The sequence below is a fragment of the Cygnus olor genome, chromosome 14 (genome assembly GCF_009769625.2).
Source record: "Cygnus olor isolate bCygOlo1 chromosome 14, bCygOlo1.pri.v2, whole genome shotgun sequence".
Lineage (NCBI taxonomy): Eukaryota > Metazoa > Chordata > Aves > Anseriformes > Anatidae > Cygnus > Cygnus olor.
This window is the reverse complement of record NC_049182.1, coordinates 5766323-5793707: the sequence shown is the minus strand read 5'-3', so window position 1 is coordinate 5793707 and position 27385 is coordinate 5766323. Positions and strand designations below refer to the sequence as shown.

Here is a 27385-nt window from a genome sequence, read left to right as displayed (position 1 = left end):
GTGACCATTTAGTGAATGGTAGCTTTCAAAGGCTGTTTCATACCTGAGAATCTTGAATCTGTTTTCACTAGAGAAGAATGTGTTTTTTTTTTTTGAGCTTTCAAGGCTTGCAAAACTTCCTGTCGTAGTTTGCTGGTGCTTCCCCCTCTCATTTTTAAGTGGAAATGTTCTGAACGAGTGGGAAGCGTGCACGCAACAGGGAAGGGCTTTTATCTTAATGGAGGCCAGCAAGGTTGGTTGCACGTGTGCCATGTTTTGGTTGAGTTGTATTTCCAAAAAGGACTACAATTCCTCTTAAAAATGCCCTGTTGTCTTGTATTAAGGACTGCAGTGGCTGTGAACGTACACCTGTGATCCTTGCTGTTCCTGATGCTCCAGAACAACTTTGTGGGATCAGTGCTGGGGATTAAAGTAATAATGTCAGAGTAATGGGGAAAAATACTCTCTAAAATTTGGCTTCACAAATCTATATTTCAGTTCCCAGATCCCAGGGAAAATGCAAAAATAAAAATATGAGGGGAGGAACAAAAAACTTTAAAACCCTAAAAGTATAAAAATACAGCAGACAGCCTTCCATGCCTGAAATGTCTTAATACAGTCCTGAAAAACGACTGTGAGAAGTATTTGCTTATATCTGGCTGCCCGCCCTCCTTCCAGCGGGCCGGGAGAGGCCTTTCAAGCCCAGATGAAGAGATGAAACGATTTCCTGTGTGACTGCTGTGATAGATTCATCTACGCTAATTTTCTTTGAGTAAGCAGAGAAAAGTCTGTTTCAGATAAGATTTAAATAGCCCAATAGTCTAACCTGTCAAATGTTTTAACCTGAGCTTTGTTAAGCTGAAAGCACTTAAAAATGCCTTCTGTTTTTTTTCCAGCTAATACTTTAAACTGGATGCTTTCGTGGTAGGCCTCTTGCTGAAATTCCCTAGCCTGAGCTGACAAACTCGCTTCTTTAAAACGAAATTTTATGAGACGCTTCATTTGAATCTCTTATGAAGTGCAACAGTTTTCAGAACTATTATGTAGATAAATTGTTGTAGATAAAGTGTCTTGAAAAACCACCCTTTATCCCAACCATTTTTAGTAGCCAGAGATGACATGACATTTGACAGGGTAAATGTGTATTTTAAGTTGCTTTTGGCTCTGAATTTCTAAAAATTCCTTAATAATGCGACCAGTGTGTCAGACTGCAGTGCATGTCTGCACTTGTGTAAACGGAAACATCTTTCATCAGTTTCAGCTGCTGCACTGTGAAGTCATCTTCCACATTGCATTTGTACACTTTGTACACAGATCCGTGTGGGTTTTGGTTGCTCCAGGGTATGTTACAGCATCAAAAAATACAAAAAAAAAAAAAAGCTTTGCATACTGTTGAAATTAGATATGTCTGGCAGTTGCCATTTCTATTACTTTTCCTTTGCAGCATCGATAGCTGTTTAGCTAACAACTGGAGTGCATCGTGTTTGCAAAACCATTTGTTTCCTCGTAAATTTGAATGCACTTCCCTGTAGACAAAATGTGCGTATGTAAAAAGCCGATGTTGCTGTGGGGTTTTTACAACATCAGCTCTTACTGTCGTCCTTTTTTACAGTAGCCTGCACACGGCAGGTAACTGCTCTGAACCCTCGTGTTCACAGCCTCCTTTGTTTAGTTATACTTTCCACTGCAGTGATGTTTATGACTGCATTAAAACAAAAAAAAAAAGTTACCCTACCCAGAATGACTAATAAAGAGCTGTTTTGTAAATGCCTGTAGCATATGAACCATATTCTAGTGTTTTTCAGCCTGTAGGCAGGTATTGATTCAAATGTAAATTCACTGTTCTAGCTGCACTAGAGTTAAAAATAGCTTGTGTTACTGAGCCTAATTCTTGGGCATATAGTGACAGCTTTCAGCGTGCAAGATTGAGCTTCTAAAGACTTTTTTGCCTTAAGAATGCAATTAGCTTTAGGCTTTATTAACCAGAGGGCAGTAGCTTCCTAGCGCATAACAAAAACTAGCTTCAAGTTTTGCTGAATTATTTTTCTTTTTGGATGTTCTAACAAATTGCCGTTTGTCTGAACGTGTGTCCAATTTCAGTTGCAGATCGCCTGGGCTGTGACCCTCGAACACGTTTCCAAGTTCCACCGAACACCAAGCAGTGGATTGCTTTACTACAGCGAGGAAACTGTACGTTTAGAGAGAAAATACTGCGAGCAGCTTCACATAATGCTACAGCTGTGGTCATTTACAACAATATATCCAGTGAAGAACCTGTCACGATGACTCATCAAGGTAAATAAAATGCAATCTCTTTCACTATAATTCTCTTTTGCCTGAGCACTCTTTTGCCACATAAACCATTGCTAAAGTGCTTTTGGCAGTACACAGATGATGCTATTTGAAACAGCCTGTTCTCTAATGATGTTTACATGTATGCAATATAGTGAAATAAGCCAATAACTCTGAAAGAAGTTACTTAGCTTTAGTGTACACTTTATCCAATAAGGAACATTTTCTTCTGTAGAAGGAATATGGGAGTTTTGGCTTGAGGAAATAGCTGACTCCTAAGATCTTACGGGTGTTTCAAACCTGGCTGAGATGAAAAGCTAACATAATATAACAGCAGGTCTAGCATTCTACAAAGCATGTGCAACTGAAGAATTTTTGCAGTAGCATGTCTCCAACTGGCTGTTTATGGTGGGGACTTTCAAATATTAAGTTATATCAGAATCTGAGTTTGCTTGCTTTTTTATGACAGTTTACAGAGGGTTTTCTTTCTATGATGCATCTTTGTTGATTCTTGTATGGTACTCAACAATTCAGAGAGCAATTGCCCCGTGTTAAGCAGTCTAGAATTAGACTATTGCTGGTCTAGAGCAATGCTGAAAGTTGAGGTTTCTACTGACTTCCCCTTTATAGGGTTATCCATGTCCAAGTTTGCTGTTACTAGTGAATATAGCTGGTGGGACTCTCCAACCTTAAAAAATAAAAAAAAATCCATGGTTAAAAATGATTTTTCACAGTTCTGCTAACTACACTTTTAATTTTTCTAGAAGATGTTCTCACTTTGGAATTATTTAGCTTAATCAGAAAAGGCCTGTTTCTGTATTTGATGGCTGTACTGCTGGTAGCTTTTTTTTATAGAGGTTTTCATTTCAGTTCTTTCTTTAAGCACCAGGGGTTGCTTAGAAACTGGAATTTCCTAGTTATTTCTCTACATATTGTCACAATTAGAATGGAATTCTTCTAAAGTGCTATGGTTGCTTCTGCCCTTCCTCTCACTAGACGTCGCTTAATGGAAACGTCTTGTGGCTGCTTCTGATTTAGTGGAGTCTGACCTTCCCAATTCTGTATACCACAGAAATTTTCCAGGGAAATTTAGACCTGCATATAGCAATCCTAAGCCTGTTGAAGCTGTTTTTATCTTAGGTACCCTTCCTTAGACACTTCTGCAACTAATCTGCAGGCAAAAAGCCCCATGTTCTAGCAAAATAATATAATACTATTTATTATCTGCTATAATAAAGAGGAGTGCCACTCCATGGTTCTTGTTCTGCCTGTCCTGATCATGTAGGAGGCCTGTTTAGCAATCTGCGTTTTGCTGGGCTTCCCTTAAACAGCTTCCTGTTTGCTAGAGGTAAGAACTGCAAGCGTGTGTAACCGTGAGATGCAGGCTGGTCCTTTGGTGTTAACTTCAGCACAGTGAAGGTTTGGCATCCACCATTCCATTAACCCCGTGATTGTGTTTCCAAGCACAGTATCAATTCATGAACCTGTACTGGAACAGTCACGGCCTTCTCAAATCTTCCTTCTTCTGTCTTATCAATCTTATCACTGATATATGTATGCTTTTGAGGTGGAGAACAACGACATCATCTGCCAACTAGGTATGCTAGTGTGCTACACCTCTTCTCTTTAGTGTTTTCTGTTCCTGAAGGTCAGGAGGAGTTGACCATGTGTATTCTGCAGCTCTTGAAGTTAAGTGTGTTAAGTTAAATTAAATTGATATAAAATGAAAATGAAGGTCAGCCAACAAGCTTGTCTTATTTTCATACAATGACTAGTGCTGTTCTTCTGTTCTTTAAAACATGCATTCTTCACAGTGCCCTTTTGTAACAGTCTTAGGCAGTCGTGAACCTGGTCATCATATTTCCCTTCTACAAACAGGTAGAAATAGGCTTTATATCTGCGCCATAGTTTTTATACTGTTACTTGCACAACCTTAGGACTATTTTGTCTGCCTGGTGAATCAGAGAGGAAAACAGCAAATGCTGATAATGCATACTCTGAACTGTGTGCTTTCCTGCCTTGACCTTTACATGAATTCCAGTCACCAGTTTTGGCAACGCCTGTGCTAAAAGTAATTAAAACATTACACAGATTTATGCATGTTGCTCATCTTGAACCTGCAGGGAGGTGATTCCCTATTTAAAAAAAAAAAAAAAAGCTCAGTAAGCAGATCTCACACATGGAATTAATATTTTTTCCAAGTTATTTTATGCTTTAACACACATTTGAAAATTCTAATGTTGTGGAAATTTGTCCATGCTCAACATACTGCTTAACAGAATCTAAATTCCTTCTGGTGACCACCTAACAGCTGTCACTCTTGAGTCTGTCTTTTATCTCTGTTCATATTAAATGAATAGTTTTTATTGCTAGTATCAAAACTTGCTTTTTCTTATGTGGTGCTCCACTAAGTCTCTGTACCTTCAACTTCAAGTTAATTTTAAAATAGGTATTGACCTAAGGGAATTGGTGAAACACTTTTTGTGTATGTTTCTGCTAATCTTATTTGAAACATAATTTTCTCTCTACATATCCTTGTATGTATTTCTGTGCACATATAGAATAAACGTATTTTACATATTCTTGCAGATGTCCTCTATCAGCCTAAATGAAGGACATCTTTTCCCAGCATAGGTTATGTTAGACTATGATATCACTGGCAGGAAGGCAGTTTTATGGGTGGTTTTGCTTTCTACTTCTGTTAAAGCAGAACAAATGTTGTCTGATGTAAAAAGCCTGTGTGGTGGAGAAAATATTTAGTAGCTGTCTCCTTTATAATCAATTATGGGAATAGGAAGGAAGTGCAGGTAAAACAGCATTTTAGTTCTTTCTATTTTTTTATGTGGTGGAGATGGTCTTATTAAGTACAGGACAGTTAGATTTTATATTGAACTCTACTGAAATCTAGATTTTTATTTGGATTTATATAAAAGAATATAAACCAAAGAAGCCTCTAAAATAAAAATGAGGTATTTAGAATTTATCGAACAAATGTAAACAAAAATATAAATGAATACAGAAGAAACCATCAAAATAAAGTTGCTGGGTTCCAAAAAGCAGGGTTCATCAGTGCTGAAGAAATTTCTTGAAGTATTTAAACAACTTCTAATGCAATACCTTGTTCAGAGAATTTATCTGACGTTGCTAAATCTTTTCAAGCCTTTGGCACAAGTTGCAGACCTCAAGATAAATCTTTGTTGCACTTCTGAAGAAGCCATCCATTATTTTTCCTAGTGTTTTTTTTAGTGATGTGTACAGAAGGTGACTTTTTCTTCTCTAGTGCAGTGGGAGACCTACCTGATACCATTGGCTTCCAAGAACTGTTTTCTTTCAAGTGTAAGATTTCTCATTGCCCTGCGTTTGCTTTAAAACAAAACATCGACAAACCGCTGGCACAGGAGGCAAGACACGTACTCATTTCAAAGTGTGACAAAACCGAATGGGTTTTAAGAGAATTGTTTTAGGTCACTAGGTCAGAGACAGGAGGGGCAGGAAGCCATTGGGAGCTGTTGCCATCTGATGGCTCGTCCCTGGTCTGGGTGCAAGGTGCTGCAGGGCTGGCAGCTGGGTTGCTGCTCTCCTGGGCTGTGGCACCTTTACTGCGTGCTGCAAATCTGTGCTGCTGGCCTTTTTCTCACAAACTGTCTCTTGGTGCAACTGTAAGCTACACTGATACACAAAAACCATGGCAGGGTGCTTTGCAGATCATTTTGCCGGAGTGTGTTGAAGAATTTCAGCTCTATACCAAATCCACTGCAAAACTTCCCCTGGATTCCTGAGACCTGCTTTAATCCACAGCTCAAAATTGATTTTATTGTGTGCTGTAGTTTTGTTCTTTACTATTAACTTACCCTGGAATATTAGTGAAAAGGAAGGAAAGGTGACTCATGGAAGTTGAAGCTTTTAAAAAGAAGAAAAACAATCTTCAATAGTCTAACCATAGTTGGTGTATCTCTGATCATTTTATGTTGTGAATTTGCTTATATTTGGTAACTGAAAATGTTGGGAACGAGTGTCAACAGAGTTATAGTTAATCTGTTTCTCGCTGCATTTCTTGTAGGTATATTCATTTGGAAAGTGTATCAGGTAGTAGTAGATGGAGTTGTCTGACACTTAGCAGGACGCGGAGAGAAGTGTGTTTGGAGCACGGATTCTGAGCCTTAAGGAAACAATTGTCCCTTAGAGGCAAGCCAGGGAAAACCCTTCACAAAGCTCAATGCTTTGCAGAACTTCCTCTTCCCAGTGTTCCTGCATGTTAGGTACCTCATCCACAGCTGAAATAACAGGAGTTGGGCTCGTTTTTCCTTAGCCAGCGGAAAGGATAATTAGTTCTGTGACTCTGAAAAGGCCCGTGGGACTGTTAGTGACTGTAAGTAATTACATTTTTTTCTTAGCTAAAGACCGTGCTCCCGCAGCAGAGTAATTCCCCAAATCCGTGGATTCTGTGGAATCAAAATTGCTCATAGATTTACGCAATGTGCTTCTAACGAAGTTCTAAAAACACTTTATAGTGTCCCTGCGTAAGCTTCTGTTACCATGTGCTTTGGGGGCTTTGCTGGATTTGTTTGGAAACGCTGTTCAGATTGATGGGTCTGTACTGAAGTTGTCTTTAGATGGAAGAAAATACCAGACCATGGCAGACTGCTCTCATTGGGAATCCCCAGGTTTCTTAGTTCCACACGCACTGGTGGGAATGGAAACTGCTATCCAGAAACAGCAAAAGAGAAGCCACCTACCAGCAACTGCTGATGTTACGAAATGCAAGAGTAGAGAGTTTTAGTTAGCAAAATCCAAACACATCTTAAATTGAAAAATGAACGGTAATGCGTTACATTACAGTAATATTTTTTAGAAATCAAAAATGTGACACTAATCAGTGTTTAGGTGTTAAATCCAGATCTAAGGTAGCAGTTTTTGGACGTTGTTCCTGAAGTGTATGCGAAGGAAAACAGTTCTCAAGCAAGCAGTATCTTCTGCAGAATGTCTGCTGGGGGCATCTTGTAGCTTAGCAGAAGGATCTTAATTCTTTTAATAGTGCTCAGTGTCATCAGACTTTAAATAGAAGGCAAAAAGGTGCTATCTGAGGTTGATGGAGAGGAAATGATCTGTAGCAAAGTCAAAGTAATGCCTTTCTTCTACATCCTAATGCTGCATTGCTTCTTGGGGGGGGACTCGGGGTGCACTGGGTGCAGCAGGGACACGTTCAGACTTAGCTCGTTGCTAAACTGGAGGAAATGCAGTGGCAGAGCTCCACCATCTCACATGTGTCAGCGTGGTTTGGACTTGTGAATGGGACGGGATGATTTAGCAATGACTGCTTGTTTTGATTTTATGCAGATTTGTCCTTAAGAAACATCTCACCGAGTGTCAGAACAGAGCAACTGGGTTATGAAATAACGTGTCAGCTGAATTCTAAACATGGCCCAACAGTTTCCTCAACTGATCTTGCTGTTTAGCTCTCCTGTTTTGAGCTCTTAGACTTAGTAGATTATGAAGTTGATGTAGAAGTATGACAACAGCATTGTGTTGAAGCGCAGTTCCTTGTTTAACAAAGGAGGGTGAGCATTTGGGAAGCTTGTTCCTGCTTATACGATGATTGTTATTTATTACCAATGGATTTAATTATTTAATGTGTTACAGGCTAGCACAACAAGAATCTGATTAGGCATTAATCTTTGTTTTGAAGTTAATTCTGTCACACCCATCTTTGGAAGGCTACTCCTGCTGTTCCTGGTTTTCTAATCACATGCCTTAATCGTGTGCTGTTCTGCAAGGAGCAGAGCTCCGAACGTCCACGTTTCTGGTAGCAGTATGGCAATGCACGGTGCATTTCAAAACAGTGATGTGCACGTAGGCATATTTAGATGACATAGTTCAGTGTCCTGTCTTACCCTGGCAGAGTAAAATCCCCCGAAGCTCACTTTGCTGCAACCGAAGGAGAGGCACAACTTGACTGTATTTCATTTGCAGCTCATCTGAGCCTGACCCTCACTAAACTTGTATATCTACTTTTTTGTCCTCTTGAGCAGACAGTCAGAATTCAAGTTTTGGCCTCAAGCGGTTGTTTTTCAGGTTGTTCTGCATAGGCCTGTGTAGCAAAGAGACTTGTAATTTCTGGAAGCAGCTACTCAATGTTTTGGGGTAGCCGGCTGTTCCACTGGTGGTGTTCAGCTGAGGTGTCCCATGAAAACCTTTTAGGTGATGGCTGTAACTTTCAGGTAGCAGTATATACTGCTGTCATGTACAACTTTCTCATGGTAGGGTTGTAACATCTGTTCTACTGTCTGACACTACGTAAAATAGGCATCTACGGTAAATGTTTACATACAAAAATTTGACATCTTCAATGTTGTGAAGGGAGCAGGAAGAAAAAAGTTGTAAAAAAAAAAAAAAAAAAACCACCCTTCAGCCTCGTTTTAAAATTGATGCATATTCTTGGCATTAAGCTCTTGCCTTGCTTAGACAAAGTAATTGGCAAATACTATGCTTTTTTCCCTGTTTTCGGAAGTATTTGATTTGGGACATCTCAAACAACATATTTTACCCTTGAGATTGTACTTGTGTTGACAGCTTGGATGTGCTCTTGCTTACTTTCTGATTAGATCAAAATAAAAACATGTGCAGCCAGACCTGTTTTAATTGCCGTGAAGATTTGCCAAGACTCCTCTTTACACTGTATGCTTTTACAAAAGCCTGGTTTAAAATGTAAGACTTAATTCTTTGTAGTGAACTTTTATTTTGTATTAGACTAAAATTGTAAAATATCTGAAGAATTTGTGTGTTCCCCAATGTTGCTAAGTACTATGGAATTTATATTGGAAAAAGTTCCCTGAGCTCACCTTCTCTGGCAGTGCAGGTGTTTCATTATCATAAGATTGTTTTCTAACATGGATAAACACCTGAGCTTGGAAGTATCATCCTTAAATAAGCAGAGAGGTCTCTTTGAATATCAGCGTACCCCCTTGTGTCAACTTTATTCGTCATTCCTGTCTGTGTTTCTGAATTTCTTTTCCTCTGACTTGTAGTTGGATTCCTTGTTTCTGCTTTTCGTTAATTTTGCATACCTCTTATTTCTAGCAGTGTGAAATGTTCTTTATGGTTAGATGATCACTCTTTCCACGTGCGTTTTGGTGTTCTTAACGCAGCTTCCACTCTTCCCCTCTGCTCCCTCCAGTGCAGATGTCTTCTGGTGTTTTCACAGAACTCCCAATCGCTCCCAGAACTTCATAAATAACAACAGCACTTCCTTTGTGTTTTCCTGTTTTCTTCACTGATGTTTTGTGGGCTCCCAGATTCTGTCACCGTTGGCCAATAAGTTGTCAGAATTGCATTAATCTCCACAATTATCATCCTTCTTGCCTATGTAAGTAGGGCTTCTGAAGCAACTTTCTCTGACAGTTCTCTCTCCCGACCTATTCTGTTGATGATAGAACGGAACAAGCCTCCTTCAAACCTGTAAACTGCTTTTAAGAGGCTTTCTCCTGGGGGAAAAGGCAGTTATATTCTTCCTTTGTTTATAAGTTTCTGAATTTGTGCCTGTCTCTGCAAGGTCATTTCACGGGAGAGTCTTGGAGCTGTTTATTAACATGTTCCCTACTCAACAGCTGAAAACTAGACTATGGTGATAGTGTTTTCCATGTGTGTCAGTAGGCTTCAACAGTACAATAGGTCTTTATTATAGCGCAAGTATGTCGTTATTTTGTAAGCTATTGGTGAATATGACTTAAAAGGGTTATTAGAGTTCCGAAATTACTTGAGCAAAAGCATTTTCCATCAGACCTAACTGGTAGCTGCTGTTTGTGGTGGTCTTACTGTTACTTAATGTTATTCTAAGAAATCTGGCATGGTAATGGAATCGATCCCTTTCCTGGGCACCTGTATGTTTGTCTCATACATGTTCAGAAATGCTTAATTATGGAATTGTAATGGTTTGTGAAGATGGGCAGTTTTATTTCCAATCAGATTAGTATTACAGTGCTTACATCATTGCAATTTGTTTTTTGGTGTCTGAATCGTGCTCTGAATCCAGCCCGTAAGCAGCTGCCTGCACTATTCCTTACCTTTATTAGGGAGGTGGAGATTTTGAGTGCTTTTTTTAAAGGAAGTACCCTGAAATTTCCACCAGGAAAATGATTCCAATAAAGCTGTTTTAAGTTTATTTTTTTCAAAGTAAAGTAATGAAAAGTGTTGGTTGTTAAATATTGTCTGCTATTGAAAGAGAACAATATACTTTTGCAAGTCTGAGATGAGTGCAGTTTATCTGCTTCACGCTGTGGCTACAACAAGCATCAGCAAGTGCAATCAAAGGCTAAGGAAACCGCAAGGACTCTAGCTGAAAATATCAGCCATTAGAAAAGCGTTCACCTTTGTTACCAGCACCTGACTTAATTCCCAGTTCTCTGCAGACCTTGTTATATCAAATCAAAGCAGTCCAGTACCTCTTACAGGTGGTCCCGTACCTCCCATGCTGGAGGAGGGATTTCAGGCTTGGCCCTCCCATCTGCGAGGAGCTGGTTGCAGCACTGCGGTGCTGGCAGCTGCTCAGATGCCCAGGAGGAGTTGTCACCCTCCCTTCTTCCCCAGCATTGACCGGACAGCTGCTTGGGCTGTTCATAAGCCCAGGAAAAAAAAAAAAACCAGCTGCTTAGTAGTTGCATTTTGTCAAGCTGCCATTGCTTGTGTCCTCCAAGGGACAGTAGATGGAAGGTGTCTGAAGTCTGCTCTTTGAACCATGCCTGTCTTTAGCTTGGTATCATGGCCACAGCTGACTGCATTCAGAGCTTCAGAGAAGTGTTTGGTAGTCAAGAATCAACACAAAAACTGGGGGGAACAACTATTTGCTAGTGATGAGACCAGTAATCTTTCTTTTGAGATGACTTTCTATTGACTTTCCAAAGTTGCTCTCCTGGAATTGCCAGGAGGTATGGTTAGTGAGGGAGCCAAAGCAATTTCTTCAGGAGCACTACAGGAAGCTTATGGTTGTTGCTGCTGTTCCCATCTTGGTGTTAGTGTCTTCCCAGATGTTTAATTCTTCTCTTCTCCTGTCCCAATGTAATATTGCACAGTTTTAATGATGAATTGCATCTTCCTTTTTCATACAAAGTTGTGTAACTATCCTAATAAACATGCACACAGTAAAATTGCAAGCTAGAAACAGCAATCTAGGCTTGGATGATAACAATTAAATGATTTATAATATTTCCAGGTGTCAATATTCAATATTTATCTTAGGTCTACAGTCTGTCCTAGTTTATTGTCTCTGGATGAGTGCTCACTTCATTGGCTTTAGAGAGCATTCCAGCTTCTTTTCTTTGAACACTATTCTTGGCTCAGGAGAGCATTGCTTTTCATAAAATTATGTATAAAGACCATATTCTAACTTTTACACAGTTAGTCTTTCTGTATTCACCTGGGGATTTTTCTGCTTAGGTTTCAGAAATGCAGGATTTCAAGGTGCTTAAAATAAACGAGTCAGCGTCGTCTCCTCCTGCCCCCAATCCTTCTCAAGCAGGGAGCTTTTGCTATAATTATTTAGGGTGATGCCCCTGACAGAAATATGGATGAACCAAGTCCCAGTTTCCACTGAGCTTCAGTATGTTAAACAGGCACGATTTATTTTTCTTTCCTGCAGTTCTCCTTGGCTCTCGCAGGGTCAGAAGCGGCAGTAGCACTTTGGCTGTTCCCAGTTGAGTCATTTGGAATGCAAATCACTTCGCAGAGATGCCAGAGGTTCCCTTTGTGCTGGGCCTTATATAAAACGTGTGGCAGATTGTCAGCCTTGTCACATTCCCTGGGCAGCAGGGAATAGGTGGAGGCTTCAGCTTTTAATTCAGACGGAACTGGACTAGCATCAGATCTGAGTCAGCTTTGCTTCACAGATAGCTTTATAAATCATGTCAGAATACTGCATCGAGTGCTTCTGACAGATACTTTGATACTGACATAACTCAGTGGTCCAAATAAATACCTACTGGGGAAGTACAGCAGAACACGTGCTCTGGGGAAAACAGTCCCTCTGCCCTTCCTTCGCTATCAGAACCAGATGTGAGGAACAGAAGTGAAGCCTGGGGAGAATATCAATCAGGATTAAGTTCTCTGTTCTTGGTTGATCTTGCATCATCTGGGCTGTGGGCTGGCTTTGAGGGTTGCAGGAGCACGTGCTGCATCTGTGTACAGGATCTTTAAGTTGCAGGAAAGGTGCCTTTTGTCCTGTCCTAAGTGCTGCAGGCCTGGGCAAGGACACTTTCCAGCTGGGCAAGCAAGAATACAAGTAGATTTCTTCTCAAACAAAGCAGGCAGTGGGATTTTATTCTGTTTTGAGGTTTGCAGTTCATTAATAATCTTGTACCGTGTTTGGGTTCACGCAGACAAACCATCTTGAACAGAAGAAGCCGTGGAGAGCTGATCTGCAGTGGGCTTTGTGTGAATTTTGGTGTGCTGGTCATTAAGTTGCTTGTATAGATCCTGTTGGTGCAGGGTTGCCAATTCAAAGCTTTTGAGCTTTGTGAATGGAAAAGAGTAATGAAGTAACATTTAAATGACTTACAGAACTCTAAAGTCCCCACTTTGGAAAATTAGCTGTTAGAGACTGTCACCTGTCTTATTGTACCCTCAGTTTCAAAGATGATGTTCTTTTGGCTCTTCTCCTTCATTTTCTGGGTACAGTAACTTCTTAAGAAGACAATTTCGATTAAAGGACTTAAAAGAAAAAATTCTTTGCATTAAAAGAGGATTTGATGTTCTCTGTTCACTGTCACATAAATTTCTCTGCAACTCCAGTCTGCTCTAAAGCCAGAATCTGGGTGCTGCAGTCTCTTGCATTGTACAGTTCCTCTCCTAGGGAATGTGAACTGGAGCAAACAGATGGAGAGAACAGATGAGCAGGCTTTGCACACATTTTGAAAATAGGCCTTGAAAAAAGGGGTTTCGGTGTAGATCTGGAAGAATAACAGTGGCACTCAAAAGTTTCTTATTTTTTTCTTTGTTGCTTTGATTTTAGTATAAATTTTGCCATCTTTGAACCTAGATCAGAATTCATCAGAGTTAAAGATCCCCTTTTTGGGGGGACAGGGAAATTCTGCATTTAAAGCATAGGCGCTCTCTTTGCTCTGCAGATTTCATTCTTTTTTATCTGATCTTGTAGTTTGATTCTCGTGGTCCCTGTGCCAAGGATTTTCCCTTTGGGATGTGAGGTAGACTAGGGACGAGACGCTACAAAAACTAGATGGGGTAGGCATTCAAAATGGATATGATAAAGCTGATCGCTACCTTACTGAGCACATCTTTGTATGGATGATAAAATCATTACTTAAACTTATGGTCAGTTTTTTCATTTCTGCTCCACTTTCCGGCAAGGTTTATTTGCTTTGCTTTCACTTCGGTCAGAAGTGGTGCGGGTAGAAGTTTGGCTTTGTTGCATCCTTGGTGGAATTGTGATTTGCAGGTCCTTGACAATCTTTCTGGCACGTGCAATCTCCATAACCACATCGGGGGACTTGCCTAACTCTCCAGAGCAGCTTGTACTCAGCTCTGTATGTACCAAGACCACTCATTTTGTAAATGTGTTTTTTTCTGCAAGTTGCCTATTCAGGTAATCACAGCTTCCAATCTGGAACAAATGTGCTCTCTGAAATGAGTTCAGACTGCACACAGTAGTTACAACGTGGGAAGTACTGTTTAATCTAACTGGTGGAGACCTGTTACGATGTGTGGAGCTGCAAACACTTTGCATGTTAATGCCCTAGTTTGAAAAACCTGGGTTTGAAGGGTAAGCCTTGAGTTGAGTGCCCAGTAGCATATTTCTTATGCCATAGGTAGCATAGATTAAATTCTTTAAGTTGTCAAATAGTTTTGCATATGGAAAATGTTGTGAGTAACATGCAATGTAAATTTTAAATGTAAGTTAAGTATAAATGTAAAATTAAGTATTTTTCCTCCTTTTATAGGAACTGGAGACATTGTTGCTGTCATGATTACAGAATCAAAGGTTAAGGAGATCCTGAATTATTTGGAAAAGAACATCTCTGTCCTGATGGCAATAGCAGTGGGATCCCGTGTTCCTCCAAAAAACTTCAGTCGGGGCTCTCTAGTCTTTGTGTCAATATCTTTCATTGTTTTGATGATCATTTCTTCAGCATGGTTAATATTTTACTTCATCCAGAAGATCAGGTACACAAGTGCACGTGATAGGAATCAGGTAAGGGCGCTCTTTTTTCTCCCCCTCTTAAATTCTGGAGGTGATATTTCTGTATACAGTAGTCTATAGAGAATTAGTCATTTCTTAGGAATGTCCATCAAACTAGTGTTCAAAACCACTTTGTTCAGAGGCAGAGCATGTTTCTTGGCAGGGATTTTATATAGCAGATTGTTACTGTCCTGAGCAGCACCAATACAAGCTATTATTATATGACAGGAAAGAAAAGAACTGAAGCAAAATATTTGGTTTTGAGTGTAAGTCAAAGAGGAAGAGAACCTATGCTGGCTGACTAATATGTACTGTGCAGCATATTACTACTTCTGAAAAGGACATTTGGGGATGGAGAGGGAAGTTAAATAGTGAATGAGCTTGTATGGTGTGGTAGAACACAGAACTAATATCGTTAATTTTATTAATGTTATTAAGGATAGCTTTAGTAATAGGTAAGGCAATTCAGTTTGGGAATGCCTGTATACAACATCTATAAATTCATGAATGTTAGAGTAAGAAAACTAAGGTATAGAGGCACTTAGTGACCTGCACTAATTTTAACTTTATTCAAGATGATACTTGATGTGTACTGTCTAATTCTCCTGGTCACATATACTGGACAAAATATTGCTTAGTTTGCCTTTCTTACATCCCTTTTTACCTCTAATGTAAGAACTTACATCTGAATTAAGTGTGCCCATACTCAGATATCTTGAATAAATGAAGTCATCAACTTAAACATGGATTAAACTTTAGAAGTAAATGTTTTACTAGTGTGGACTTAATGATCCACTGTCTCATAGCGTGTCTTGGCTTTTATTGAGAAGGATCAGTAAACCTCAGGAAAACCACTGTGCTCTTTGTCTTTGTGTATCTCTGTCAAATATCTTATAAAGCTGCTGACCTCTAGTCGCTGTCCCATATTAGGGGACACAAAAGGGCTCACCGGGGCAACGCTTTGGGTCTTTAAAGCACTTTGTCAAACCTAAAACAAATGCAAACCTACAAAGCCACAGTCGTGACAAAAAGGATTTCCTTTTCAGTTTCTAGAAATAGTGTCTGATGCTGCAGGTCCCATGGGCATTCTGTAGATTTTCCTAAGGATGTCATTCTTAAATGACCACACTGTAGCTGGTACTTAGTGTGGTCCCCTGGGATGGTAAAAGTTTAAATATAACTGTTACTGAATGAATGTCTGTGGAATACTAAATTGTGCCTGCTGCATCCCCTACATGGTTCTAGGCCTCTTCCAAATGTCCATGTTTCAAAACAGCTGCTCCGTGGGGAGAGGGCTTTTATGACCTTTTTTCTTTCTTTAGATTTTTACAAAGGTCAGGAGAAACTTGATGAAAATTTTATGTGGTTTAAAAAGCTGAGCGTATTAAACTTTAATAAGAAGGTGGCGACAGCTACAGCTTATTTTTGAAGAGCTTTGAGAGCTCTCTGAGAGAAGGCTGTACTGTTAGCGATGAAATAACTTGTTTTAACTGAAAAACAAGATCATAGCTTATGTCTAGAGGCACGCTTTTTAAAAGTACATCAAAAACATGATGTGTTTTATAGATAGTGCAAGTAGATACCGGTATTTCACATGATTACTCTTCTACATTTCCGCCAGAAGTATGAAACTCCTTTGCATGTGCTGGTAGCCTTTTCCATCAAGGTGGTTGTGGGTTTTAAAAGCAAGTATATGCTGTATGCCTGTGCCCTAACTTAACAAAATTGCAAATGCTGACTGTTTCCAAAGCTAGCATATAAAATTATTTGTTAAAATTAGAAAGTGGGAGAGAGAAATCTCTTAAATAGAAATGAAAGTTACTGTTTAGCAAATTTCTTTATATAAGAGAATCCACACACATTTTGGAAGAGTTTTTCTGACATTAATGCTTTTGACATGAAGATGTGATTTTATGTTCTTTCTGAAAGGCTTCATATAGCACAAATAGAAATGTATGCAGTGTAACTACATATCCTACCTGCTATTATGTAGGTGGTAGGTGGCATTTAAGTTAAATGCCTCACTTTGCCTTCTCAGCATTGCTCCTGTCTTAAACAATCACGCTTGGCTGTGCAGTGATAATCCTGTCCAGCAGTGTTCCAGTGTATTCTGGACGTTAAGTACTCGGCCAATGTGATCGTTCGAGGATATGTAATTTAGATTTGCCTAAATTAACTAGTTTCTCACATGTTGAAGCTAGGATGAGATATCTGACTTCAGGAAGCATGAAATTTCCCTTTCCCACCTTTGTTCCTGATGGTATATTGGGCTCCAAGCACTGTAGTATGTATTTCAAATCCATGTCCTAAAAACTGTAAAATGAAAGAGCTGTTCTTCTGTGAAACCCACAAAATTGTGTGCGTATATAATCCCAGAGTAATGTTGGTACAGTGATCCTGACGCAATAAATACAGTTGTAGTGGCCTCCTGAGGTCTGTGTCAAGTAAAAGCAGCCTTCTTAGCTTCGGCTGGTATCCAGAAAAAATAAGTATACAGGATGAGGGGAAATTCACGAAGAACTTGATTTTTCAAGTGTATAGGAGGAGGTGGACACACAATGCCCATTTGTTCCCAAGCTGGATGGGAGCGTTTGGTGTTTTCTTTTTGCGTTCTCAGAATCTGGCTCTCAAAAGTGGAGTACTTAGTACAAGGTAGGTGAAGGATGAAAAATGTGAACTTCCTTTCTTCCAGTAAATGTAAACCCAATCTGACGTCTCAAGTTCATGAAACAAGAAAACACGAGCTCGGTGCTGCTTACTGCCCTGGCTCTGGGATCCTGTGAACCAGCTGGCCAGCAGCCATCCCCAGTTGGCTGGGAACTGGGCACTACAGCAGGAACCAGCACTAGAAATGCAGGAATGACTCCTCCATCCAACGGTGGTGGTCATAAAAACAACATAAACAGCAAAAATAGCTTGACCTTTGCAGTCAGATTGAGGTTAATATTTAAACCAGTGTTCGTTTCAGCTTTATTTAAGTCTCTTTCAGATTTTGTGACCCATAAATTTTTGCTTTCTGTGGTAGTGATTGCTTCAGGTAATAGCAGGATAGAAACTAGGTTACGCTGAGGATCTGTTATGTCTCAGAATAAGATCAGCCTGCTCAGGGAGGGGGAAAAAAAGAGCTTAAGAGAACAGAGTGTATTCTAGCACACTGAACAAAAATCAATATGAGCCGAGGATACCGGAAATCACCAGGAAGGCATGTTGCTTCAACTCGTATCCTGTGGGCTGGGTGTCATTAGCTTTGTCACACATGTGTTGGGTAACTCTTATGGACTTTTTAGTCTGTGAGGTTTATGCCTACACATGTCAAGTGCTTTCCTGTTGGATTTTTTTTCTTCTTGACAAACCTCCAACTGCAGGCATTGCTGTGTACACTTTTTCTTATGTGTTTGTCCACCACCACAGTGTATTGCAATGTTACTATCTAGTACATGTAAGTTGTCATAAATGATGGTAATGAAGCTTGATTATCAGGCTTAATTCATGTTTTCTTCTTTGTCACTTCATTAGCGTCGTCTTGGAGATGCTGCCAAGAAAGCCATCGGTAAATTGACAACCAGGACAGTAAAGAAGGGTGATAAGGTATAATACTTCCACATGATAAACTTGAGCATCGTGTTTAATTTTTGTCAGGGGAAATGGTTTACTTCTCAGCTTTTCCTTTTGCTTCTGATTTATGATCTTGCCTTCCTTGTTGGAGACTTGCTTCGTCTTATGGCACAATATTTTTGTGTAACTTTTAGTATTGATGTATGCTGGAAGTCTGCACATCTCAAGAGATTTTCTTGCTTAAGTACTTCTTGCACTCCATCTGGCAACTGTGTCTGAGAGTGGTTTTGTGTGCTAGCTGGCTGAGTGTTTTTGCTGGTAGGAGTACATGGGGCTAGCACTGTTTATGTGAAATGCTGTAAGCTTAGAATCACTTTGTAAGTTGTGTAAAACGAAAACGAATTTAAAAGGCAGGTAATAAAGCACAATCTCTTATATGAAACATGAATATGAAGTAACCTCAGAGTGGGGAGGACTTTTGTTTCAAGGCAGCCTCCTGCACTGAATCTTTTCTGTAGGTATGGGAACACAAATAAGTAATTTTCCATATTGAAAGAAAAGGTGCTGTCTTCAAAACCAGGTATAGGTTGCAGTACAGAGTGAGATGCGCGTGCAGGTGAGCAGAGCATGTGACAAAACCTTTTTCAGAGCAGCCCATCGGGGTTCTCTGCATGCAGCGTGGCTGGCTCTGACCAAGTAGTGGCTGGCTGCCTTGCAGCGGCTCCAGGCTTGCTGTTCCGCGAGTAGCTTGCTAGCTTCGGAAAGAATGAACTTGAGGAAGAGAAGGCATGGTCTGTTTTGTGTCTCGGGCCCAAACATTTAAATATGTATATATTGCTGGTGCCATAGCTATGTCCAAATGAAGCCATCCCTTTTTCAGTGGAAGCTTTAAATTCTCATTTGGTTTACAAAATGAGTGAGATAATCATAGCTTTTGGAAAACAGAGAAAGGAAAGGAGCCAGTCACTGGTCATCATCTTCACGTCTGCATAAAAAGATGATAATTCTGCCAGTAAGCAGTGCACAAAAACATGAGACTCATCTGAAATAAGTAAAAATCCCTAGTTGTGGCTATAAAAGGGAATCCCAGAATGCTCATACTGCCCCCCAGAAAAAAAAATTTACCTCAAAGCTGAAGTAATTACTGTAGGAAAATCCCTACTATATTTTGGTGATTTAACCGAATATTATAAACATCTTAGGCCTTAGCTTGTGATTCAAATGGTTAGTTACCAACTCCAAGTGAGGGGATAGTTTTGTATGTGTGAGATTACCTTTCTTTTTTTAAGTCATGTTGAAATTTAACCACGTAGTCATTGCTTTTTATATCTTCTTAATAATAGCCACTCTGGCACAACACACTTCACGTACTAATCGCTACTACTCTTACTTTTGTCATAGCCTAAACTCTTGACTTGAATTTTCATTCTATTCATTTTAGGAAACAGACCCAGACTTTGATCATTGTGCTGTCTGCATCGAGAGTTACAAGCAGAACGATGTTGTTCGCATTTTACCGTGCAAGTAAGCTAGTAAAGTTGCTTTGTTTGGAAACTGTTCTTCATGCTCCTTTGCTTCATTTCATGTTAAATACGCACTGCAATTTATAGACACATTTGTTAGATATTTCCTGACCCAATAACAGCCATTTTATTTTAGTCTCAGTTTGAAACCAGGTGTGAAAGCGGGTGCTGACACAGTTATGAGCACTGGACATTAAACAAGAGTATGGTCTCAAAGATGGGCAGTTCAGGCATGTCAGCAGAGGAGCTATTAAGATTGCTACAGTGGTAGGGGCAGATTTAAAGACTGAATGGTGGGCATACACAAATTGAGGTATGATGAACAAGGTACAACTACAGCATTCTGCACACTGGCTGTGTGACAGTGGCTGTGGGTTTCTAAAACAGCGCAGGAAACAGAAATGCAGTCTTTCCATCCTTCATACCTCCTCTGACATCAATCAACTGCTTTGCTATCATCTGTCTCTGGTCTCTCCAGTGCAATGTGGTCTAGGCTTGTGCTTGAAGATTACTACTTGCTGGGTATTCTGCATTGGTGCTTAAAATGTAACAGCTTTTTGTTTTGACATTTACAGGTTTTCAGTTTGTTTCTGTTCTTGAGCTGTTACAGGATATTTGCTCTGAGAGATGGTTTAAAGTGCTTTTCCTCCTGGTGACTGGTTTCAATGAATCGGTAGTTTTTGGTAGCTTTAAGTGTTACCAAGGTCATCTTTCCCTTGTATTCTGAAACACAAAGCTTTCTTCTTGTCTCCAGACACAAAAAAAATACATGTTATGTTGCATACGTGCAGCCAAGATCCACTAATTTGGCCTGTGCTTGGCACACAGTGTTATGCATGATGCACTAGAAGCATCTAAGTCACAGTGCCGGAGTCAAGCTTCAGTCACACAGCAGCAGTGCACAGCAGCTCATTATCAGTCTTGTAAATCCTCCTGCAGGCTGCTCTGTGTAGCTGGAATAATTTTTCTTCTAATGTATAATGAGTTCCTATTACGATAAAAGGAAAACAGTCTTTTATATCTTACCAATCAAAATACGTATGTATGCTAATTCTGAAACAAAGTTTAATTCATCTTTCTTTTCTCTGTTCTTTACCTCTTGGACTGTGGTAAACAGTGAACTGCTTTAAATTCTCAGTGTTGTTATGTTTAGCTACTAAAAACTACAAACGTTTGTTTAGAAACTCCTATTAAAATACGTGGAAGTAGAAGAGCTCAGTCAGATCTGTGTGTAAGGAAAAATAAAAAAATCTGGGAGGTTTTGGTCATACAGATAGGTGTGTGTTTCTGTTCTACACTTCAGTGATGTTTACTCATTTGAAGATGATGTCCTCTTGCCCATTAAAATGCACTCCCAGTAGCTGGGATTTCAGAGTTATGTCATATATTGTAATCTCAAGTAAAGCTTGCATATGTGGGTTTTGCACTAGTCTTTGATTTACGAGGAAGATTTAGAAATTAGAGGAGAAACGTCTGGAAATTGCACACCAGCTTTGAACTAAGGTGATGAATAAACTGCCTCTCAAGAAAACATCACTTCTGTAATTCATGGTGGTACTGTGAGGCTCAAGGGTATGCAACGGATGTTCACAAGTCCCACTCCTGTATGTCTTTCTCTCTGATAATGACCAGAGGGCAGAGATGTCTTGACCAATGACGAGTCTTCAGCTGACAGGCAACCATCTTTTCCCATTAAACACGAGGCAAAATTGGGACTAAAAGTCAACTGCACTAGTTAAACACCCACCATTGTCCAAGCAATAGATGTGTTGCTGGTATCAGCAGGTATGACAAAGACCATTTAACCAGGATGATCGCTTATTTATTTCTAAAAGTCCATTTCCTTTAGACCCTTTTTGTGAGCTGTGGTCCTGCAGCCAGGAAGCTCCCTGGTCACAGCTGCTCCGGGGAGCTGTATGAGAGTGCCTCTGGCTGCTGCCTCCACACAGCCTCCCCCAGTGCAATCCACCCACAAAAAGGAGGAATCGAGCCCTTTCCATAGATCCTTTTCTCTTCTGTTCTTCACAAGAATATAAGGCCATTGAACTCTCAGACTACAGTCCTGCCAAAGGTGCTATAATGACTTTCATGTTCACTTTCTACTTTTCTTTTTGAAATCTGCCTTTTCATCTGCTTCAGTTCTGCTTTGAGTTAAGTGCAAAACCATTTTGGTTAGTTGGGAACATTGGGGTAGATACTTTCCACAAGACACTTTTATACTTGTTGAATGGGTGAAGGAGCAACCTGTTCTTGCAGAGATGAGCCAGATAAATTTCAGTTGTGTGTAAAACTTCTCAGTCTACTGAGGTGCCTCTCCTCAAGTCTTCTTTTGGAGATTTAACCACTTTCTACTTCCTGACATTTCAACCTCTCCTTTTAGTATAACATGCAAAGTTAGTATAAAAAAAAAATCTACAGGAGAGTCTCTAAGACCGATGAGAAAATAAATTGCAAGAAAATCATGGAGAAAATGGCTCAACTAAGAGGAAGCAAATGAAAGGTTAGCAGTCTTTCATACTGTGCCTTTTGAGAAAGCTATAATCATTAGACAGTAGGATTCACTGACATATGACATCCTTGCTGCTTTCATCAATTTAAAAGTAGCGTTACCCTTTGGTACCAGAATTTTTCTCTCCAGTTAAGTATGGTCTGTCACTTCACATCTCTATAGAGAGGAGTCTGGTTTGGACAGACAGACACCAGGCAAAATACTGTCTGCTGAGCAGACCTAAAATTCTGTTTTAAAAAAAAAAAAAGTTTTGTGGCAGGTTGGAAATAACGGCCAATTTAGAAATAAAACTAAAATGAAAATTATAGAAATGCAACTTTATTATTTGCAATCATTCATAGAATGATGTGATTCAGAGAGAGCTATGTTCAGTACAAGCAGTTTATCGACGTAATTAGCTTTTTGTGCACGTGGATAAGGCAGCCCTCGTTCTTGGACTTAGATGCCTGAAGAACAGTTGTCTTTTGTGAATGTCATCATGTAAGTTAAAAATAAGTAGTGTAAGCAAATGTCAGAAGGAATCTAGCCAAAGATCCCAAAGCCTTGTGGACAATTTCTTATTCAAGTAGTTTTTACTTCAGCATCACACTGCTGCATCTAGGAGATGACTGGGTAAAGAGGAATCAGGAAAGGGGTAGTATGAAGGAAAGATAGTAAAAGATAAGGGAAGGGGACAGCAAAGGTAGAGAAAAGCACAGAGAATGACATTGGAAAGGGCAGAAGGATGGCCTGGGAAGGAAGAAAATCACAATGCAGGAAGAATTAAAGGAGTAGCAAACACTTTACAAAGTGCAGCAAGATGATAGAGCAGTGGAAGTTGAAATTTAAGAAAAAATAAAGTGCAAGGCTGAATGTTAAGTGAGTACGTTAAGAAATGAGTTTTAAGTCAAATTCTTAATGTTTCCCACACTGGGCAAAACGGAGGTAAGTGGCAGAAGTGACTAAGCCAGAATTACATCTCTTTGATTCTGTATTGCTGCAAGTAGCTGTTTAACAGAGCACATTGACACTTACTGCTGTCCTTTCCATTTACTGCAGTGCTTCCACATACACGCACACCCTTTTGTCTGCTACCTGCTGGCGTTGGCCGCCCCTCTCCCCCTAGCAATACCAAGTATTTGTGGGGAGCACCAGGGCTGGCCTCCCCGGGCTGAGCAGGACGACCACCTCCAGAAGACCAAAGGTGCTGCTCTGCAGGCAGGGCGTTGTTCAGCTCCCTGGGGCGGGCTGCTGCACTGGGGGCAGTAAGTGGAGTGAGCCCTAGGGCAACATGTAAAAACCTTCAAATCCTCCTCCTCATGGGATGTGCTAATTCAGGGGCATTACACCAGTGAAAGAGCTCTCTGGTTCCCTTTTTCTCTGAAATGCTGCAAAGAAGCCGTGTTGCACAACAGAGTTGGGGTTACGGTGTTTTTTACGAGCTGGAGGCCAATAGGCTTGGGCATGCTGACAGAGTGGAAAAATACCTGCAGGTCGCCTGTTTGGAGTTATGCCCGCATGGGAGACTCCTTCAGTGCTCCCAGACTGGCTGCCAGCCGGGCTTCTTCCAGCACCAAGCAGCAAAAGCTGTGTCACACTTGGCTCCCCCATGCACAGCTCCTAGGGGAATGTCATCCGCCGCTGTGACCTAGGGCATCATCGGATTTCTGGTCTTGGAAAGCTTGTTTATTGAACAAGTGACACAAATATGAAGATGGAGAAGGTTTTTGAGGGCACAAAAATGTTTAGGAACTAAAAGCAAAGAATGAAGAGGTCACCAAAGTAGTTGAACTATTGTGGTGCATTTGAACTATATCAAACTGCTAATGACTTTAAAATAACTTGTAATATTTAGTGGATGCATGTTGGCATCCATACCAGTAGCCTGCTTCACTTGAGCTGAGTGCTTCTACAGCACTGATTAGCTGATAACGATATATTAAAGCTGTTTTCATACTTCTGTGGAGTCTTGATGTCTGCTCTTTGCCAAAATATTAGATTTTTCAGGTTAGTCCTACTTTAAAAAACAGACTTCAGAATTTTAAAAGGAAACGTAAGCAACTAAGAGCCGTAATTTGTCTAACATAGAAAAATAGTATCATTATGTGTTTCAGAAGATTTCAAACCATTTTCTATCACCCGGAACTTCTAAACAGTTTCCTACCTTTTTGTATTAAAGGGAATGTCCCAAGAATGATTAGCAGTAGAAGTTTGTATTTCATACAGTTACTTGAACAGTAAGCAGTATACATATACTGTTTTTCATGATGGCTGTATTGCTAAAGGACGCATTGCTAAATTTGCTTGACAAGGCAGTCCAATGTGTTCAGCAGACCACGTACGCTGTAGGACAGAGAGGTCTGCTTGCTATGCTTCTTATCAGACCAGCCCGGAAGGTAGAAGTTACGCTGTTCTCCGAAGAGCAGTAGAAATGCATTAAATGCTGTTATATTGTCAAATTACAGCTTCAGCACACCTCTGTGCCTAATAATACATTCATTTTTCAAGTCTTTATTTCTGCAATGTCTGCAGTACAGCCAAGCAAGGTTCTTTTGCTCCCCGTGCATCTTCTGTTGATTATATGACACCCTAAGGCTATGCATCTTCACTTAGTATGGGTAAGACACATAGTCGTAGCTGACAAACTTAATGTTGGTATACTTTAGAATCTCCATCAGCCTTAGTAGCTGTAGACAAAACTTAATTACGTACAGCCTTTTTCCATGTTTATTTACAATTTCAGGAGGGCTTACTCTCAAGTCACTTCAGAAATTTTAAAGGAGAATTATCTGTTAACATGCATCATTTGGTCTCGGTTTTAAAACCCCCACGATAAGCCACAATAAGCTTACTGAGACAGAGCAGCAAGTATAACCTGAGGAAGGAGGAGAGGCAGAGCATCTCAACTTTATGCTGCTATGGAGGCATGCGTGACCTCTTACAGCCTGTGCTAATGCTTTGAAAAGATGTCAGGAACACCTTGTTCTGCTGCTACCTCTTCATTTGTGCATTTCATTACTCAGCTCTTCAGTGGTTAAGCAGCTCTTATGAGTGCTGATCTTTGTCATGATCACCCGTATGTCCTGTTTGGGTCTGTTTGCTCTTCCTGGCTTTTTGTTCTGGAGCCAGTGCTACTAGAAATGAAAGGTCTAGGTTTTTATAGACAGTTATTCAGACTGGGTGGTTATGAGCATTTGCTAAATCTATATCATGTAGAAAATCTGATGACACCTATTTCTGTCTTGAGTATGCTCAGAAAAGTTCTTTGCATTTTGAAAAGCAAGGATGACAATTCCTATGATTCCTTTAAGTTAGATACGTTGTGGTCTCTGCGTAGTCCTTTTGTCTTATATTGGTTTATATTCATATATGTGATCTAAGATTTTGTAAACCATGTAGGTGGCAATTCAGACTTTTCTGTAGTCCAGAGTTCCCTGCTGTGCAAATAAAAGCTCGTTTTGCCCTTTTTTATCTTTGAAAGATTTTGGTTTCCTATGACAATCATATGACAAAGGACATGTTTTCCTTACAGATAGCAAGAAAAATTGTAGGAAAAAGCCTTTCAAAATCTCATTTCTTCTCTCACTTAGACATGCTAATTATAAAAGCACTTACAAAATCAAACCTAAGTGTGTCTGTTGGTTGCGCTACCTTTCAAATAAAATTGACTTCTGTTGGACCTGTCTTCCTACCTTATTCGTGGCCAGCTTCTGCACAGAAATTGAGAAGAGACTTCGCACAATGTTATGATGAGGCCTTTATTACCCTAGTTATTCTGTCAAAATGCTTATATCCACAATAAAAGAAAAAAAAATTCCTCATTTTAAAGTGTTTCTTCCTAGTGAACTAGTAGTAACTGGCAGTAAGAGCTGTAGATTTTTTTATTGCAGTTAGCACAGAATACTGACAGGTCTAGAATTTGTTCTGCTGACTTAAAGAAATAATCTAGAAGTGTGTTAAAGTAGTTCTCATTATATAATACAATGGTTTGCAAGTTGTATATGTGCCATCTCTGCTCTCCTAGGCATGTTTTCCACAAAGCCTGTGTGGATCCGTGGCTTAATGAGCACTGTACGTGCCCGATGTGTAAATTGAACATTTTGAAGGCCCTGGGAATTGTGGTAAGTTGAAATCTTAAAAGCTCTTCTTCCTTCTATACCTGAGACCCAGAGAATGGGGAATGATTCTAGGGGAGGAAGGGAGTAGGGTGTTCCAGTACCCTTAGTCAGAAGGGTGTGTTTTTTTCTTTTTTTTAACCAATTTCTTTGCTGATGAAGTTTATCTTTTTGTTCTTTTCCCTGGTTGCTCATTGAGAATATTCTGTTATGTTTCCACTTACAATATTTTTTAATCTATTGAAAGTCTACTATGTTCTCTATACTCTCACTTTTTCTCAAGTTCTTTCAACCTTCCTTTTTAAGTCTACTCTGTAAACCTCTTGTTCATGTTGTGGTCTCCTATAGACACGCTCAGGTTTGTTTACACATTGAAAGTCATGACCCAAAGCTGCACAGTGTGCCGTGGCTGAGGCCAGTAGGTTTTCCTCAGTTGCGTATTAAGCAGTTCTTGGCTTATAGGATCTTAGAGGGCTGCTTTTGCTGACCAATTCGCAACGGAATAGACTTGAAGAACCTCAAAGAAAAGATTTCCTGTCTTTCTCATATGACTTAAAAACAAAAACCTGTCAGGTAGGAGCGATGCTCTCTCAGTGGAGAGAGATAAGAGGAAAATAGTAGACAATTCTTAACTCTACAGGCACAGGCTAGGATGCAAGCATTTTTGAGTCCCTTTCTTGAATTTTAACATTATTTCCTGCTTCTTTTTCCACTTCTTTAAAGGGGACTGAAGCAGCAACTTCAGACAGAACTTGCTAACTCACATGTTTCTCCCCTGCATGATCTGAGGGTAGCCACAGCAGCTGAATCAAGTCTTTGTGCGATTCTGCTCAATTTATGGGTTTGCTACATGTAGAATATTCACCATCCTAACGTGGGATCGCTTTGTCTTTCAGCCAAATGTGCCGTGTACAGATAACGTGGCCTTTGACATGGAAAGGCTCACCAGAAGCCAGCCAGCTAACAGACGATCAGCGCTGGGCGATTTTGCCAACGACAGCTCTCTCAGCCTGGAGCCCCTGCGCACCTCTGGGATGTCACAGCTTCCACAGGACGGAGAGCTAACTCCAAGGTCAGGAGAGATCAACATTGCTGTGACAAGTAAGTTTTCTTTGGCTTCCATTACACTTCTATGGCTTTCCTGGTACACGGCACTTGTTTTGCTGTTGCCCTGTGTTGCAGGGCCATGATAAAAGATCTCCCTGCAGAGACAGAGGTGATCTCCGTGTCTCTGTGTACGCTCCATATT

The 27385-nt window shown here is 40.1% G+C and overlaps 1 protein-coding gene across 3 annotated transcripts in view; it reads left to right on the top strand.

Moving 5' to 3' along the window:
- Positions 1–27385, top strand: part of RNF130 (ring finger protein 130) — a 48025-nt gene that overhangs the window by 8203 nt on the left and 12437 nt on the right. For all 3 annotated transcript variants that reach the window (XM_040573468.1, XM_040573467.1, XM_040573465.1), the window contains 6 exons: positions 2080–2274; positions 14217–14467; positions 17972–18043; positions 19452–19534; positions 26046–26142; positions 27033–27237. In XM_040573468.1, coding sequence (XP_040429402.1) covers positions 2080–2274; positions 14217–14467; positions 17972–18043; positions 19452–19534; positions 26046–26142; positions 27033–27237 — 903 coding nt within the window. The remainder of the gene's footprint in view (positions 1–2079; positions 2275–14216; positions 14468–17971; positions 18044–19451; positions 19535–26045; positions 26143–27032; positions 27238–27385) is intronic.